The following is a 19,295-nucleotide window of genomic DNA, read 5'->3' as shown; positions in this document are numbered from 1 at the left end:
CACAACCAACCTCGCACACATTTAGAATGGGTACGAAAAAATCAGAGTTTTCTCGGTTGGAGCACTTTCCCACCGACCATGAATACTCGGTTGGTGCAGTTAAGTTGTTAAATTAAAGTTACAATTGTACTATCATTTGGTTAATTCTTTTATATAGGTTTTACAGAGGAACGTAAGGGCCTGTGGAGAGAGACCTGTGTGCATCTGCGATCTCATCTAACAGATCCCTACCTTCGTGCTATGTTTGCATTTCTCACTGATGATGCAGATTCATACGAACCTGTATTGGTATGTGCTCTTTACTAAAGTTATTATTCTTCAGCTGCCAAATAGGTTGATAAGCTAGTAAATTTAATGAACAAAATGCATTCTCCCAATGGCTGCTCCATGATCACAGTTTTTTTAACTCCCAAGATGTACTGTTCAGTATTTCTTATACTAGTCTTACATTCGAGGTAATGATTAGATATACCATATAGAAAATTGGGCCATCCAGTTATGTTTTTCATACAATAGAAAATACTTTTAAGTTAAAATAATCTCTCCAGTTCCCCTCTTTAATTTGTTTTCTTAAGGCCAGGGTACATGCCATCACTATTTTTGCAGTTTTATTATTTCTTTACCAAAGTGCCCATTAACCAGCCTGCTCTCAACATTATGAATTCTTTGGAATCTGTCATCCAAGAATCATGTATATCATTATTAAATTTTCTCTTAAATTTAACTGGATATATTGTAACACATTATACTACATTTTCAAAGATGAAATATAATAATTGTAGTAAAATAAATATATGTTTCTTGTACCTAATAGGCCAATTTTCCTAACAAGCCAAATTTTCTTGAAATTATATATTTCTGTGGGGATTCCCTACAACTCCCTGGAGCTTTCCGGGCTGATACGTACAGTATGTATTAGACCATGGCATCAGTCGATGGAGTTCTTGCTTACTGGGGACCACGTGCCAGTACGGCCTCCCCTCACAGAGGCGCAAGGAGCAATGGCCTATGGAAGCCCCCATGTATTTGGAAACATTCCATAATAATTCCATTCCACACGGTCGCATAGGCCATTCAAGCACCGAGTGTTGCCACAAATATATTTTGTGGCAAACTCCCCTTCCAATGTCTGCCATTGACTGGGGTTTGGCATCCAGAAAGGTAGGCATAACAAAACAAACTCCACATGGTAGAAATTTCTACCTGAAACCGAGCATAGAGGCAGAACAGACAAGTGTCTGCGCAGGCCCCCCCCCCCCCTCCCCCTCAGCACCGGTCGCTCCAGCATTTAGTTCCTCAGCTGATGGTGGTCGTCGACTCTGGCCTTTGAATCTCTGCAGTTCTGTGCTTTGTGGTGTATTTCTGCTGTGTGTGGTGTACAGGCCAGGAGTACTTCATCAGTACTGGGGCTGCATGTGCTTAGGGCTGACTTCCCTAAGTGTCCTTAAAGTACAGGGTACTGCCCTTGTGTCGTGGGGGTTACCTTCCACAAAGCATTCGGGAACTACTTCCATAGAGGTCTTTTGCTGCTTGGCAATTGCCAGCTGGGGTTCTTGTAGCCACTGTTTGGCCTTGGGTAGGAAATGGGCGCAAGGTATTGTGCAGCTTGTCTCCCATTATACATAGCAGCTGGCTCTGTTCCTCCAACAGATGTTGTGCTTTCACGGGGTTTTATTTTTTATTTTTGTTTGTTTTTTCTAGTGGGGTCTGCCCCTTGGTTTTTTATCCACCAGTTGTATTGGTGGTCCTCCGCTAGGCCCCAGTGCTTGTACATGTTGCAGGGGTTCAATTGTTTAACAGTTCTCTTGGTAGTTTGGGCCTAGCTGGTTTGGCAATACCTTGTCTGGGGCTTTCCTTAGCAGTCAGCCTAAAGGCCCTGGAAAACCCCATTGGGGCTCTTTGAGCCCTATAGACACGTCCTCTGGGTATCATCTTGCCGAGTGAGAGTTTGATGGTTGCTATGTCCCTTTATCTCAGAATGACACTCGCCAGTTTTGCCTCCATAATGCTGCCTGTTGAGTCAATTACACCTTTGACCCAGAATCTTGCGAGTCTTGTTCCTTGCTCGAGCCCCAGATTACCCAGTCTTCTGTTATTGGAGTTAGGGTACAGGCGGCTTAAGTGTTGCATGCTTGATATCGGTTGCTGCAACACGCTAGGTTGGTTGCTCACCTGGATACCCCGATGACCATAGAAGCAGTATAGAATATCCCTTCCTCAAAAATTAAGAAAATGTGTGCAGCATGGGAAGAACCGTAAACTTTTGCTGAAACGACTCGCCCAAATCAAGCTGCAGTAGGCCGTTTCCTTAACCTTTTCAACGACACTGTGATGTATCACTACAGACAAATGTTAAAACGAAGGGAAAAACAAATATCGCTAGACAAATTTATAGTGAGACAAACTAGCAGTGAACCACAACCAGGTCCAAGTGGTATGCAGGCAAAACGTAGGAGAGAGAGTACCCAGAGAAATCATCACTGCCTGATGTTAGAATGGAAAGGGGACTCCCCTTCCAAACAGTAACACCTCTGCTCCTTCCCCCTCATCATCTTCCATATGCCATCAAGAGTCCTCCACAGGGGTAAGATAAACATATGTACTGTATTGTTGTTAGAGAAAAAAATTGTATTCCGTATAAAATGTGTTTTTAAGTTAATATTTTTGGGGGTGTGGAACGGATTAATTCAATTCCCTTTATTTCTTATGGGGAAAATTGTTTCGATTTATGATTCGTCTCTGGGAGCGGATTACCATCGTAAATCAAGGCCCCACCCTGTACTTCACTTGTGACATTTCTCCAGTCTGATACATTGCCTCTGATTACTGCCCTCATTTTTCTCAGTTAGAATATTTTTCATCCATGTTAGAAACTTACTTGACACCCCCTTACTTTGTCTCTGCCTAGTCCGCGAATCGAACCCGGGCCATAGGATTACGAGTCCCGTGCGCTGTCCACTCGGCTACCAGACTCTCTGGTATTCACCTAGTTGTGTTTGTGGGGGTTCAGCTTTGCTCTTTCGGCCTGCCTCTCAACTGTCAATTGACTGTTTACTAACTTTTTTTTCTCTCCTCTCCACACCACACACACACACCCCAGGAAGCAGCCCGTGACAGCTGACTAACTCCCAGGTACCTATTTACTGCTAGGTAACAGGGGCATTCAGGGTGAAAGAAACTTTGCCCATTTGTTTCTGCCTGGTGCGGGAATTGAACCCACACCACAGAATTACGAGTCCTGCTCTCTATCCACCAGGCTACCAGGCCCATACGTGTGTGTAATTACCTAAGTGTAGTTACAGGATGAGAGCTACGCTTGTGGTGTCCCGTCTTTCCAACACTCTTTGGCATATAACGCTTTGAAACTACTGACGGTCTTGGCCTCCACCATCACCTCACCTAACTTGTTCTAACCGTCTACCACTCTGTTTGCGAAAGTGAATTTTCTTATATTTCTTCGGCATCTGTGTTTAGCTAGTTTAAATCTATGACCTCTTGTTCTTGAAGTTCCAGGTCTCAGGAAATCATCCCTATTGATTTTATCAATTCCTGTTACTATTTTGTACGTAGTGATCATATCACCTCTTTTTCTTCTGTCTTCTAGTTTTGGCATATTTAATGCCTCTAACCTCTCCTCATAGCTCTTGCCCTTCAGTTCTGGGAGCCACTTAGTAGCATGTCTTTGCACTTTTTCCAGTTGATGTGCTTCTTAAGATATGGGCACCACACAACCACTGCATATTCTAGCTTTGGCCTAACAAAAGTCGTGAACAATTTCTTTAGTATTTCTCCTTCCATGTATTTAAAAGCAATTCTGAAGTTAGAAAGCGTGGCATAGGCTCCTCGCACAACTTTCTTTATGTGGTCCTCTGGTGAAACTTTTCTATCTAGAACCACTCCTAGATCTCATTCTTTATCAGAGTTCTTTAAAGATTTCTCACATAATTTATAGGTTGTGTGGGGTTTATGTTCTCCTATTCTACATTTCATAACATGGCATTTATTAACATTAAATTCCATTTGCCAAGTGGTGCTCCATATGCTTATTTTGTCCAGGTCATCTTGAAGGGCATGACAATCATCTAAGTTTCTTATCCTTCCTTCTATCTTAGCATCATCAGCAAACATGTTCATATAATTTTGTATACCAACTGGTAGATCATTTATGTAGACAATAAACATCACTGGTGCAAGAACTGAACCCTGTGGTACCCCACTTGTGACATTTCTCCAGTCCGATACATTGCCTCTGATTATTGCCCTCATTTTTCTATCAGTCGGGAAATTTTTCATCCATGTTAGAAGCTTACCTGTCACCCCTCCAGTATAGTGTGTGTGTGTGTGTACTCACCTATTTGTGCTTGCAGGATCGAGCATTGACTCTTGGATCCCGCCTTTCCAGCTATCGGTTGTTTACAGCAATAACTCCTGTCCCATTTCCCTATCATACCTAGTTTTAAAAGTATGAATAGTATTTGCTTCCACAACCTGTTCCCCCAAGTGCATTCCATTTTTCCACTACTCTCACGCTAAAAGAAAACTTCCTAACATCTCTGTGACTCATCTGAGTTTCCAGTTTCCACCCATGTCCCCTCGTTCTGTTATTATTACGTGTGAACATTTCATCTATTTCCACTTTGTCAATTCCCCTGAGTATTTTATATGTCCCTATCATATCTCCTCTCTCCCTTCTTTTCTCTAGTGTCGTAAGGTTCAGTTCCTGCAGACGCTCTTCATATCCCATCCCTCGTAACTCTGGGACAAGCCTCGTTGCAAACCTCTGAACCTTTTCCAGTTTCTTTGTGTTTCTTCAGGTGGGGGCTCCATGATGGCACGGCATACTCTAAGACGGGTCTCACGTAGGCAGTGTAAAGCGCCCTAAAAGCCTCCTCATTTAGGTTTCTGAATGAAGTTCTAATTTTCGCCAGTGTAGAGTACGCTGCTATCGTTATCCTATTTATATGTGCCTCAGGAGTTAGATTAGGTGTCACATCCACTCCCAGGTCTCTTTCTCGAATCGTTACAGGTAGGCTGTTCCCCTTCATTGTGTACTGTCCCTTTGGTCTCCTATCACCTGATCCCATTTCCATAACTTTACATTTACTGGTGTTAAACTCCAGTAGCTATTTCCCTGACCATCTCTGCAACCTGTTTAAGTCCTCTTGGAGGATCCTACAATCCTCGTCTGTCACAACTCTTCTCATTAATTTTGCGTCATCCGCAAACATTGACATGTATGATTCCACTCCTGTAAACATATCATTTACGTAAATTAGAAAGAGGATTGGTCCCAGCACCGATCCTTGAGGTACTCCACTTGTTACTGTTCGCCAGTCCAACTTCTCGCCCCTTACCATTACCCTCTGGCTCCTTCCTGTTAGGTAGTTCTTCACCCTTACTAAGGCCTTTCCGCTTACTCCTGCCTGCATCTCAAGTTTGTATAGCAGTCTCATGTGCGGTACTGTATCAAAGGCCTTTTGGCAGTCAAGAAATATGCAGTCTGCCCAGCCTTCTCTGTCCTGCCTTATCCTTGTTACTTCATCATAGAATTCTAAAAGGTTTGTTAGGCATGATTTCCCTGACCAGAACCCATGTTGGTGCTTGTTTACAAACCCAATGCTTTCCAGGTGCTCAACAAGTCTTGGCCTAATTATTCTTTCAAGTATTTTGCAGGGGATGCTTGTCAGTGATATGGGTCTGTAGTTAAGTGCCTCCTACCTATCACCTTTCTTGAAAATCGGTACGACATTTGCCTTCTTCCAGCAACTGGGCAATTCTCCCAACATAAGTGACTCATTAAAGATCATTGCCAGAGGCACGCTGAGAGCCTGCGCTGCCTCTTTAAGTATCCACGGTGATACTTTGTCTGGTCCAACAGCTTTATTTGCATCCAGTGTTGTCAACTGTTTCATTACCTCCTCTGCTGTCACCTCTATATCTGATAGTCTTTCATCTAGGGTAATCGCTTCTAACAATGGGAGCTGCTCAGGCTCGGTTGTGAACACTCCATGGAAATTTGCATTCAGTACCTCGCAGATTTCCTTGTCGCTTTCTGTATATGCCCCTTCTGTTTTCCTGAGTCTTGTCACTTGGTCATTTACCGACATCTTCCTTCTTATATGGCTATGTAGTAATTTAGGTTGCTTTTTGGCTTTGACTGCAATATCATTCTCATAATTTCTTTCTGACACTCGTCTTATGTTAATATAATCATTCCTAGCTCTGTTACATCTAATCCTGTTGTCCTCTGTCCTTTGTCTTCTGTACTTCCTCCACTCCCTCCTGCTTCTCACCTTTGCTTCCTGACACTGTCTATTAAACCATGGGTTATTATATTCCCTCCTGCTTTTTTCCTTTATTGTTGGAATAAATCTCTTTTCAGCCTCCTTGCATTTCAATATGACTTGGTTCATCATACCTTGCACTGTTTTTCCTCTAAGTTCTTCCTCCCACTGCACTTCTCCCAAGTAGTCCCTTATCCTTCTGTAGTCCCCTTTTCTGTAATCAAGTCTCCTTACCCGGACCTCTTGTCCTTTGGTCACAATATTAAGCTCCATCATGTAGTCAAAGACTAGGACACAATGGTCACTGGCTCCTAGTGGTATTTCATGTTCCAACTGCTCGATGTCTTCTACATTCTGGGTGAAAATGAGATCTAATAGGCTGGGTGTATCCCCTCCTCTTTCCCTAGTATCGTCCTTCACATGCTGTGTTAGGAAATTCCTGTCAATAACGTCTATCAGCTTCGCTCCCCAGGTCTCCTCTCCGCCATGGGGATTCCTCGTTTCCCAATCTATCTCTCCGTGATTTAGGTCCCCCATGACCAGCAGCTTCGCTCTCATTCTATGCGCTATAGTTGCAGCCCTCTGCAGTTCATCTATACATGTCTTGTTGCTGTCCTCGTACTCCTGCCTGGGCCTTCTACTGTTTGGTGGGGGATTGTAGAGTATCAAGATTACAATCTTCTTCCCATCCACTGTCACACACTGTGTGTGTGTGTGTATATATATATTGTTGAATATGACCGAAAAGGTAAGATTAATAAATCTAACACATTTTCTCAATATTTCTTATGTTTTTCTTCACTGTTGAAGGTAATTGAAATATCAACTCTCCAAAATTTATTTTTATTTTTGGTCTGACGCCTAGAAGCATTCCATACGGGCTTCTTACATTCTCAAAGACTTGTTTGCACTTAACCTTACACTTATGATACACTTATATACCTCTTTTCCCCGGTTCAGCTGCTGTTCCAGGTCCTGGCTTGCTTAGAGGATTACCAGGGGGAGAGTTGTCCTTCTGACTCCTTGGTGGCAGGCCCAGCCTTGGTTTGAGGCTCTGCTTGCTCGGTTTCCGAACTCGAGGGTCTTCCCGTGGCTCCATCTGCAGATCGGTCTAACCCGGTACGAGGCTGGTTCGTTCTTCTCCACGAGTCTTCACATCTGCAGTTTCTGACTCGAGTCTATCATCACTTGTATGGGTCACAGGTGGCTTCGTTGTTGGTCTCTCACCTGTTACTTCGTCTCAGCGGCAGTATGAGGTTTCCTGGCAGTCCTTCCGGTTTTTCCTATCACTGCGTAGGTGTACTTTGGTCTCTAATAGGGTCGTCTTGTCCTTCCTTTCGTGGTTGTTCCAGGACCGTCATCTTATGCCAAAAAATGTTGCCTCGTATTGAGCGGCGCTGGTGGAGCCGCTCCAGCTTTTTGTTCGATATTGAAGTTACTTCTGCCCCATTCCACAAGCTATCTCATGCATTGTTTCACCTCCAGCCTGCTCATGCGCCACCTAAGCCGACCTAGTCATTTGACCGGGTGTTCTCTTTTCCCCTCGGTTTGTAGTGGCCCCTTCAGTTCAAGATTGTTTTTCTAAGGCTCTTTTTCCTTTTGGCATTGGCCTATCGGGTGTCGGGTCAGGAAGCTTCATGCTCTCCTCCGGCGCAGGGATTTCTGCTCTTTCGGTCCTGGTGTTAGGTTTGTTCGGTTGCAGCCATCTTCTTCTTTTCTGGCGAAGAATGAGACTGCTGCTGTTTTCCGGAGGGGTTTTGGGGTTGTTGATGCTTGGTTGGTCAGGCTAGGGTGCATCATGTGTTGTGTCCGGTTGCGGCTCTCCGCCGTTATTTGCACCCCACGGCTTCAGTGACTAAGGATGCGCTTTGGGTTGACCTGGTTTCCCTCCTTCCCTGTTCCCGGGCTCAAGTCTCTCGGGTCGTCCACAGGGTTATAAAGTCTAACCAGCCTGCGGTCTATTCTTGTGCCCATGACATTTGTAAGTTTGCTGCTATGGATGCGATCTTTGGCAACATATTTTGGGTTGACATTCAGGCACGGGGTTTTTGGCAGTTGAACAGGGTCCGGGCCACTCGCTACCTTCTCAATGTCCCTGGACCTGGTAGGTTGGGTCCAATGGGTCCAACCACCGACCCAATGCGTTGCATTGGGTCGGTGATTGCAGCCAGTTGTTTCGACTTCCCATTGAGGAGTGAGGACTGACCACCTCCTGAGTAAGTCCCTGTGTTTTTCCTTGTCTTTGGATAGTTGGCTCCGGGAAGCCGTAGGGGCTCCTACCAGAAAACCAGCATTGAATGTAATGAAACACCATTTTCTGAGTGAGTCCCGGAGGCTCCCCAGCATCCCTCCCTCCCTCCCTCTGGTTGGAGGTGTTTTTCGCGTGCTTTTGACATCCAGCTTAAGAACTGATGATTGGATTGCCGGCACGAGGATCTGCTGCTTCCCCTGCCCCCTCCCAGGTTGGGGTGGGTTACGCAGACAACCCCCCCATCCTCACCATAGAGGTTTCTATAGGCCATTGCTTCTCGTGCCTCTCTGAGGGGGGCCAGGTTCTGGCTCGTGGTCCCCAATAGGCCTATGACTCCATGCACATTGACTGATGCCAGAAAGCTAATAAATACATATCAGTCTGGATTGCTCCAGGGAGCCTCCGTGACTCACCCAGAAAGTGACATTTCATTACGTTCAACACTGGTTTTCTGTGGGGAGCCCCTACGGCTCCCTGGAGCTTATCGGGCTAATGTATGTTATATTAGACCGGGACATTAGCTAAGGAGTTCAGACCTACCAGGGACCAGCGCCAGAACCTGGCCCCTTCAGAGAGGTTTCAGGGAGCAATGGCCCTGGAAAACCCCTTTGTGGTTGGGGTTTTCCTTATCTGCCATCGACCGGGGTTAGGCACCCAGAAAGGTAGGCATAACAAAAACCCCACATGGTAAAAAAAAAAAAAACTAAACCAAAAACCGAACAGAGAGGTAGAAACTCCCTGCAATCACAAGGAAACAAGCAAACATCACACTTTACTGCTGCGCCGATCGTCCGTGCAGCCCTCCCCGCCCCGAGAGGGGGAGGGGGAGCCCCGGACCTGCCGCGCTGGCTGCCAAGCTTCAGTTCGTTCGCTAATGTCAACCGGGATAGACTCTTCTCTGGCCTCAGTTTCCTAGGCGGTGGTTGCCTTGTGTGGCTTTCACTGCCGTGTGTTGTGTTGTGCGGTGGCCAGGAGTACCTCATCAGTGCCGGGGCTGCATGTGCTTAGTGGCTGACTTCCCTAAGTGCCCTGTGAGTACTGCCCTTGCGTAACAGGGTTATCTTTCCTGGGGCGTTTGGGAACCGTTCCCGTAGAGATTCATGCTGCTCGTCATTTGCCTCGCCCTTGGGGCCAGCTGGGGCTTGGGGCCCTTGTTTGGCCCTGGGTAGGGATTGGTATTGTGCTGGTTAGGGCGTCAAGGTGTTGCACAGCCTGCCACCTAAGCGGCGGCCGGTTCCTGTTGCCTCTGGAGACGGTGTACTATTGCGGGGGTTTTCTTTTGTTTTTATTTTCATGCCTGGTGGGGGTCTGCCTAGTGTGGCTATAGTTCCACTGGTAGTGTTTGACGGCCCTCTGCTAGGCCCCCGTGATTGTACACGTCGCAGGGGTTTTCAGTGCTATACTCTACCCTCTTGTTATGTTTGGGTTTCTTAACCGGTTAGCAACACCTTGCCCGGGCTTCCCGTAGTTGTTACCCCTACGGGCCCTGGAAACCCCTGTCTGGGCTTGGGGGACCATTGAATGTGTCTTCCGGGTTCCAACCCATCTTGTACGCGATTGTTGGTTGCTGTGCCCTTGTCTCCGGGTGACAGTCGCCATTTTTACCCCTGTCATGCTGCCTGTTGGGTCACTGACACCTTAACCCGGATTCTTGCGAGAGATTCTCTGCTTGTTCTCCAGTACTCTCCTGATGTTATTACTGTTCAGAGTACAGGCGGCATCCGTGTTGCAAGCTAGGTTAGGTTGCTGCAACATGCTAGGTCGGTTTCCCACTCGGATGCCCCGAGGCCGCCCCGTTTGGTTAGGTGCTGTTCGCCCCTTTCCCTCCCTGTTCCCGGCTCCGGTCTGTCTGTGGGTTTTGGGGTCGGGGCGGGGTTTAGTTGGGGCAGAGACTCGGGCGGTTTTCGGGGGCTGCCCCATTTGGGCTGGGGGACGGAGGTTTTCGAGCCTGTTCCTCCTGCCAAGGCTTCTGGGTCTTACCAGCGGCCCTTTCTTGCTGCCTTTCCCATGGACTCTTGCTTTTCTTTAAGGGCGGAGGGCTTGGAGGACGGCTCTGCCCCGGGGCCTCTGTTGTTGGTTCCCGGGGCTGTGGGGGATGCCTGCTAGCAGTTCTGGGGCGGTTTGACCCTGCCTGGGTTTTCTGCTGTTGGGCGGCGTTTTTCGCCCATCCAGTCTGCTTGCTTTCCCCTTTTGCTTTCCCCTTTTGCTTTCCCCTTTTGCTGGCATGTTTTTGTATATTTAGCGTCAGTCACAGCCCCTGCTGGCTGCCATTTTCGTCTGCCGGTTTCCCAGCGTGGCCACCGGGGCGGCGTTGCGGTTTGTTTACATGCGACTGGGTGTGCGAGCGAGCGTCTCGGGTTTTTCAGGGGGTTTTCTTCTCCTGTTGTCGTTTCTTTGCTTTTCTGGTGTTTTCTGCCCGTTGCCTGTTCTTCTGGGAACGTTTGGGTGTTGATTTTACACCGGGTTTTCCAATTTTGTCTGTTTTGGGTATGGGCCACTCATTGTCTTTCCCTCCAGAAGTGTTACTGCGGCTGTGGTTCCGCCTTCGGCTGTACATGAGGGGGTCCCGGGTTGCTCAGCGGTTGCTTGAGCGGTTGTGCGGGAGTCTGAACTTCGCCGTGCTGGTCTGCCCGTGGAGCACAGTACGGTTCGGGAGTTTGTGGCTGTCTGGTTTGCGCTTCGGAGGGTTTGGGTCACTTGGTGCTCTGCCATTCAGCTCTGTTTGGACTGTTCTCTGGTGGTTCTTGCCAGAACCACAGGGGTTTGGCTAACCGTGAGGTTTATGTCTGGGGTGTGTCCTGCATCCTGGCGGACAGCTGTCTTGGTTCATTCCTCTCTTCGCGGATTGGCCAGTCGTCGCCAACTCATTTTGTTGGCTCTGTCGGACGTATGGACTCCTGGCCATGGACGTCTTCGAGTCAGCGTGGTCTAGGCATCGCCCATTTTATGTGGCGCCCTTTCCCACCTGCGAGGCATTCACGGTGGATGCTTTTCGGCAGGACTGGTCGAGGTGGGGGTACCTGTTCCTCTTCTCTCGGTCCAGTTGTTGCTTGGGGTTCTGGCTCGGTTGCAGCCCACTCGCACGAGAGCAGTCCTTATGGTTCCTTGGTGGCCGGCCCAGCCTTATTTTCAGACACTGCTTGATAGGTGTCCGAACCCGGGGCGTTTTCCCACGACTCCGCCTCCTTCGGCAGGTCGAATTGGTCCTGTACGTGACTGGTTCGGCCTTCTCCTCAGCTCTTCGCGTCTGGTATTTTGACGCAGGTTTCACCTTCTCTATGGTGTTCTGGTGGCTTTGTTGACGGTGTCCCACCTGCGAGCTTCGTCTTGGCGACAGTCTGACATTTTGTACGTTTTCTTGTGTTTTGTTTCGCCTCCGGCCTGCTCATGCGTTGCCTGAGCCGTCCTGGTCCTTGATCAGGGTGCCTTCTTATCTTCTCCTCAGTTTGTGGTAGCCCCTTTGGTTCAGGTTTCTGCTCTTTGGTACTGGTGGTAGATTTGTACGTGTGCAGCCTTTCCCCGTCCTGGCAACGGTAGAGTCGGCTGCTTTCCGGAGGGGTTCTTGGGGTATTGTTGCTTGATTGGTTTGGCCGGGGGTGCGTCCTGTGTTGTCCAGTTGTGTTTTTGCCGTTGCCAGCATACTGTGTCTGGGGATGCGCTGTGGTTGATCCAGTTCCCCTCGTTCCCTGTTTTCAGGGCTCGAGTCTCCCAGGTCGTCCGCAGATTTTTCATTCTTCCAGCCTGCGGTCTGTCTTTGCGCCCGTGCTGTTCAGACGTTTGCAGCTTTTGCTGCTGTGTTGGGACGTCTAGGGCTCATTTCGGGTGCATGGATTTGAAAGTCGCACAGGTTCTTGGCCGCCATTCTTTGTGCGTCTGCTCCTGTGCGTTCTTGTTGCCTTGGGTCGCAGGTTGCGACCTGTTGTCTCGGCTTTGCGTTGCAGAGTTTGTGGCGGCCGCCTCCCGGGTTAGCCCTTTCATTTCCTTCTCTTTGGGTATGAAGCTCCAGGGAGCCGTAGGGGCTTCCCACAGAAAACCAGCGTTGGATGTAATGAAACGCCATTTTCTGGGTGAGCCCTGGAGGCTCCCTGGCAACCCTCCCTCCCACCGGTCGGTGGTTTTTTCGCGTTGGTTGAAGCTTAGCTTCCGAACTGAAGCTTGGCAGCCGGCGCGGTAGGTCCAGGGCTCCCCCCTCCCCCTTTCGGGGCGGGGAGAGTTGGGCGGACGATCGGCGCGGCAGTAAAGTGTGATGTTTGCTTGTTTCCTTGTGATTGTAGGGAGTTTCTACCTCTCTGTTCGGTTTTTGGTTTAGTGTTTTTTTTTTTTTTTTTACCATGTGGGGTTTGTTTTGTTATGCCTACCTTTCAGGGTGCCTAACCCCGGTCGATGGCAGATAAGGAAAACCCCAACCACAAAGGGGTTTTCCAGGGCCATTGCTCCCTGAAATCTCTCTGAAGGGGCCAGGTTCTGGTGCTGGTCCCTGGTAGGTCTGAACTCCTTAGCTAATGTCCCGGTCTAATATAACATACATTAGCCCGATAAACTCCAGGGAGCCTCTGGGGCTCACCCAGAAAATGGCGTTTCATTACATTCAACGCTGGCTTTTTCTTCTATTTGTTCCTCTTATTATATATTGTCCAAGGCTTTTTTCTTCTGTATTTGTCATTATTATAAACATTGTGTCTTGACATTTTCAGTACTGTACTTTCTTTATTATTAATTGATAAATGGGAACTGATATTTGCAATATTGCTAAAGTTAATCATTGGTTATGTGCTTTTGCCAGCAATTATTAATTATTATAACAACCCTGCACAGGGAGAAACTGAAGTTGCAATTCAAGATAGAGTGGCCTTTGCTTGCACATATCTCAGTGACGTTCGTTTGATGGAGTATCTAGAGAGGTTGAATGCACAGCTCACTGAGGAAGGCAACTTGGATGGTATTTTACTGACAGGTAACGTCTGTATGTACAGTTATGTTTTCTTACAAAGACGATTAAACTGCACAAGTACTGTCTCCACTCGATCATCCGGACTATATGGGAAGGACCCCCAGCCTGATTATCACATTTTTCGGATAATGGTACTTTTTCATCTACGAGTCCAAAAGTGACCATTTCCAACTATTTTTATACTACAAACAACATAATTTGAATTGCCTTGCCACATATTATTATTAAATATTCAACTAGAAGCCTCAACTTACCATGTTTTTGTTGTTCGTCTTCTTGATTGATGCCACACATCTTGAAGTTAAGAATTCTTAACAATTTACGTAACCTATACTAACACAACACTAAAATTAACACTTAAAATTACTGTACAGTTCATTAAGCAAAGTTAGTTTTGACTGCCAGCTGCTGAAGCCTCACTGGTTGAAGGCATTTGGGTTGCCTGTGAGGCCTCACTTGTTGAAGGCGCTTGCATGTGCCTCACTTGTTGAAGGCGCTTGCATGCGCCTCACTTGTTGAAGGCGCTTGGCTTGCCTGTGACGCCTCACATGTAAAAGGCACTTGCTTGCGCTTCACTTTTTGAAGGCGCTTGGCTTGCCTGTGACGCCTCACTTGTTAAAGGCACTTGCTTGCGCCTCACTTTTTGAAGGCGCTTGGCTTGCCTGTGATGCCTCACTTGTTGAAGGCGCTTGCTTGCGCCTCACTTGTTGAAGGCGCTTGGCTTGCCTGTGATGCCTCACTTGTTGAAGGCGCTTGCTTGCACCTCACCTGTTGAAGGCGCTTGGCTTGCCTGTGACGCCTCACTTGTTAAAGGCGCTTGCTTGCGCCTCACTTGTTGAAGGTGCTTGGCTTGCCTGTGAAGCCTCACTTGTTGAAGGCATATGGCTGCCTGTGACGCCTCACTGGTTGAACAACACATAACTTGTCTTTAATTGCTAGGACAACCTTCTTCCTCTTAGCACCTCCAGGACGATTGATGCTGCTACCAGACATAGTCTTGGCCAAAAATGTTTAAAGTTACTATGAAAATAAAAAAGTTATGTAAAAAAATATTTCACTAATGGCGCAGCACTGTGACGCCGCGCTGGTTGAGGTGTATAACAGTAACTTGTCTTTAATTGCTAGGACAACTTTCTTCCTCTTAACACCTCCAGAACGATTGATGCTGCTACCAGACATAGTCTTGGCCAAAAATGTTTAAAGTTACTATGAAAATAAAAAAGTTATTTAAAAAAATATTTCACTAATGGGGCAGCACTGTGGTATAACACGAGCGATGGGGGCACATGGGTTGACCAGTGTTGGACGGGTTCACTTGGGGCAGCTATAGCACGTTACGTAGGCTGCCAGGAGGAAAAAACTCACAATATTTTTTTAAGGAAACTTCAGTCTGTGCACATTGCTTTTAGGAAACTTATTTATTTGTTATTACATAATTACTAGTACTTATTTCATTTGTTTTTGGCTATGATTATTTGTTCTAAAATTAATGGTAATTCCTGTACCCAGGTGGTCCCTCCCAACACCACCCACCCACCCCACCCTCTCCTCCACCATGCATCTAGAGCCACAGGCAGACGGGATTAATACAATACGGCCAAATTTTTATCCGGCCAAACCAGCTTTTATACGGTTCCTGTGGCCATTTTGGCCGGATATTGAGATAACTTTATCCAGTCACGATTTTGGCCGTATAAGGGCATTTTCCGGATGTTCAAATCCCAGATAATCGCGGGGTTATAGTACCTGTAGTTCTAGTTTATCTCCCAGATAGTAGCATTTTATGAATGCTGCTACTTGAACCCTGTATGGGTGGTCAACAATTGGAATGAACTAAAGGAAGAGGTTTTGGAAGCTATTTCCACCACAACTTTAGGGCCAGATTCAACAGAGAATTTGAACATCGGAATAGTTAAATTGTAATGCAACAAGTACAAGAAGGCCCGTAGGGGGGCATGAAGAGATAGACCTCACTCCTCCATAGACATTGACAGGTAAACACTGACAGGTAAGTACATTTACTATCTTTATTATTATTATTATTATTATTAGCACACAGAAATCACATTAATGTTATATATATATATATATATATATATATATATATATATATATATATATATATATATATATATATATATATATGTATGTCGTACCTAGTAGCCAGAACGCACTTCTCGGCCTATTATGCAAGGCCCGATTTGCCTAATAAGCACAGTTTTCCTGACTTAATATATTTTCTCAAATTTTTTTCTTATGAAATGATAAAGCTACTCATTTCATTACGTATGAGGACAATTTTGTTTTATTGGAGTTAAAAATAACGTAGATATATGACCGAACCTAACCAACCCTACCTAACCTAACCTAACCTATCTCTATAGGTTAGGTTAGGTAGCCTAAAAAGTTAGGTTAGGTTAGGTTAGGTAGGTTAGGTAGTCGAAAAACAATTAATTCATGAAAACTTGGCTTATTAGGCAAATCGGGCCTTGCATAGTAGGCATAGAAGTGCGTTCTGGCTACTAGGTACGATATATATATATATATATATATATATATATATATATATATATATATATATATATATATATATATATATATATATATATATATATATATATATATATATATATATATGTCGTACCTAGTAGCCAGAACGCACTTCTCAGCCTACTATGCAAGGCCCGATTTGCCTAATAAGCCAAGTTTTCATGAATTAATTGTTTTTCGACTACCTAACCCACCTAACCTAACCTAACCTAACTTTTTCTGCTACCTAACCTAACCTAACCTATAAAGATAGGTTAGGTTAGGTTAGGTAGCGTTGGTTAGGTTCGGCCATATATCTACGTTAATTTTAACTCCAATAAAAAAAAATTGACTTCAAACACAATGAAATAGGTTGCTTTATCATTTCATAAGAAAAAAATGAGAGAAAATATATTAATTCAGGAAAACTTGGCTTATTAGGCAAATCGGGGCTTGCATAGTAGGCTCAGAAGTGCGTTCTGGCTACTAGGTACGACATATATATATATATATATATATATATATATATATATATATATATATAATATATAATATATAATATAAATAAATGAGGAAGGTAAGAGATGGTACTCTACCACTGGACTACCTCTGACTTGTAAAGGTCATACAACTGGATTTCTACTAAAAATCACAGGAAGTCTGGAGGCCCCTACTGAAGCCAGTCCAAGTTTTTTATGTATGACCCACAAACACTCGGGTGGAAGGGTAAAGTGGTCCCACACCTTACATCCCAACTTCTGAAGTTGGGACATGTAGGACAGGACCAGAAAGTCATGTAGACCATAGAGATTACAGTTGTCAATAAGTACTTTAAGCTCTAAAGAAAACTAGAAATTAGTATAAGAAATTTTGGAGTCCAGTAGAGCAGCAATTTCAAAATGACATAGTAGCTAAGAGCAAAGGATTAGCCAAAAGCAATTGCATAAATACATATGGAAGGAAACACCAGTAAGAGATAATGTTATCAAATTGATAAGACAAGGAAGCATTTTGAAGAAGCAAAGTGTGTGAGGAGCTGAATAAAACATCCTAGAATGCATACAGAAATCACAATAACGTGATTGGAGCTGGTCGGCTGAGCAGACAGCACGCTGGGCTTGTGATCCTATGGTCCTGGGTTTGATCCCAGGCGCCGGCGAGAAACAATGGGCAGAGTTTCTTTCACCCTATGTCCCTGTTACCTAGCAGTAAAATAGGTACCTGGGTGTTAGTCAGCTGTCACGGGCTGCTTCCTGGGGGTGGAGGCATGGTCGAGGACCGGGCCACGGGGACACTAAAAAGCCCCGAAATCATCCCAAAATAACAAGATAGCGTAATATATCAAATAAATAAATCCTAGGATGTATATATATAAATGTATAGGATGTATACATTTTAATACACTATTTTAAAAAACCTAATGGAGACAATGGGCAGCCAAAAGCAGTACAGGGTATTAGACAGTGTAGAAGTCAGTGAAGAGGAGGTAAAAAGATGCCTTCAAAAATTTAGACATAATAAAAGCAGTAGAGCCAGATCAAGTAATACAATGGTTGCTCATGGAGGCTGTGGGAGTACCATTATGTTAACTAGGATTTTAAATATAACACATGAGATTGGAGAGCTTTTGGCAATCTGGAAAAAGGCAAATGTAGTCTCAGTATTCAAGAAAGAAGACAGACAGGAAGCACTAAACTACAGATTAATGCCAATAACTTGTGTTCCTTTGAAAATACTTTATTGACGAAAGTAATCATAAAGAAAATAGAGCACTTTGTGTAACAGAGGGACAACTCTCTTTTTCAAAAGGGAAAAATCTTGACTAACAAACTTGATACCTCTATGATGCTCATCAAGGTACAACAGGAAAAAGAAGGATGGCTTTATTACATTTTCCAAAACTGACATAATTCTTTTGATATGGTACTGTTCCTCAATAAAGGCCAGCATGTAAGATGAAAGATATAAGTTGGAATACTGTAACAGAAAGACACAACCTGGTAATGAAGAAGCTTTTGGAGAGGAAACAAAGGGTCAGAGCCAAGGCGTGCAAGGATGTAACAAGTGAGGTCCTGTAAAGCTTCACCAAAGGCTTATTGCTATTCCTAGTCCGTGTGAACCACCTAACTGAGGGAATGAGCTCATACATATCTGTTTTTCAGTGATGCTAAGCTAATGAGGAAAGTAAAAACTGAGAAAGGTGGTAAAGTTGTGTTGCACTTCAGCCTCATGAAGTGCAAGATAATAAATTTTTCCCATAAATATAGATTCATCCTTAAGGGGGCGGCTGGTTATTATAGTGAAAGTTGTTCAATGTCAACCAATATTAATTTTCTAGTTGTATATGAAAAGTGCTTAAATTGTCCCAAGTTTCAGTACTGCAGCGTAAATAGAAAGGGAGTTTTTTTTTTTTTTTTTTTCCAACGTTTTTTACGTATTTTCAAGTTCACACTTCAGAACACACGTTTCAGATATAATTATTCTGTGACACTTTTCTGACACATTAGCATATAATAAGGGATTTGGGGATTTAGAATTTCGAAAACATCTTTAGTTTTCCTAATACAAATGTTCAAAGTTCCCCCAAATTTTTTTGCAAATATGACATGTTTATTGCTATTATAAAATCAATAAATGAACTTAGAGAAAAATGAAAGCCCCCCAATGTAGAGACATGCCCTCCACATATACTGTGTAAGTTTCATGTAAATTGAATAAAAAAGGAATCAGTTTAGTAAACGTTTGTGTCAATTGAAAAAAAACAGAAATGAATAAAGTCTAAGGTTCTAAAATCTGTGGCTGAGGTTGACATCAACCAATTTTCTCCAAAATTGGCATCCTTACAGATAGGCTTACGTACAGTCAGGTGTGTAAGTTTGATGCAAATCGCCAAAAAAAAAAAATATTAAAAAAAAAAAAAAAAATTTTTTTTTTTTTTTTCTTAAAATTTTTTTCCAATTAAACTAATTATAATATTTGTTTAATATATGCTATTGTGATAGCAAAGAGTCGTAGTTATGATTTCAGTTGACACTTTTGATTGATAATCGATTTTGACCATTTTTGCATAATTTTCACAACTACTTCAATATTTTTTTTCTCCCTTCCTATTTATGCTACGATGCTGAAACTTGGACCAGATGAAACACTTTTCATATAGAACTTGTCAAAAAAGTTTGATTGAAATCGAACGAGTTTTCATTTTTGCATTTTTGGACCCAGATGCCAACCAGACGCCCCCTTAAATCGGATCCTCTAATACGGAATGAAACATTTTACA

General features: G+C 44.5%; 1 protein-coding gene across 5 annotated transcripts in view; it reads left to right on the top strand.

The window, feature by feature from the left end:
* mio (GATOR complex protein mio) overlaps positions 1-19,295 on the top strand; it is a 121,650-nt gene that overhangs the window by 67,922 nt on the left and 34,433 nt on the right. For all 5 annotated transcript variants that reach the window (XM_045742464.2, XM_045742456.2, XM_069328759.1 and 2 more), the window contains 2 exons: positions 158-288; positions 13,351-13,489. In XM_045742464.2, coding sequence (XP_045598420.1) covers positions 158-288; positions 13,351-13,489 — 270 coding nt within the window. The remainder of the gene's footprint in view (positions 1-157; positions 289-13,350; positions 13,490-19,295) is intronic.

This window comes from Procambarus clarkii, chromosome 22 (assembly GCF_040958095.1).
Source record: "Procambarus clarkii isolate CNS0578487 chromosome 22, FALCON_Pclarkii_2.0, whole genome shotgun sequence".
In the NCBI taxonomy this organism is placed as follows: domain Eukaryota; kingdom Metazoa; phylum Arthropoda; class Malacostraca; order Decapoda; family Cambaridae; genus Procambarus; species Procambarus clarkii.
The sequence above is the reverse complement of the archived record's forward strand: the minus strand, read 5'-3'. Positions and strand labels throughout refer to the sequence as shown.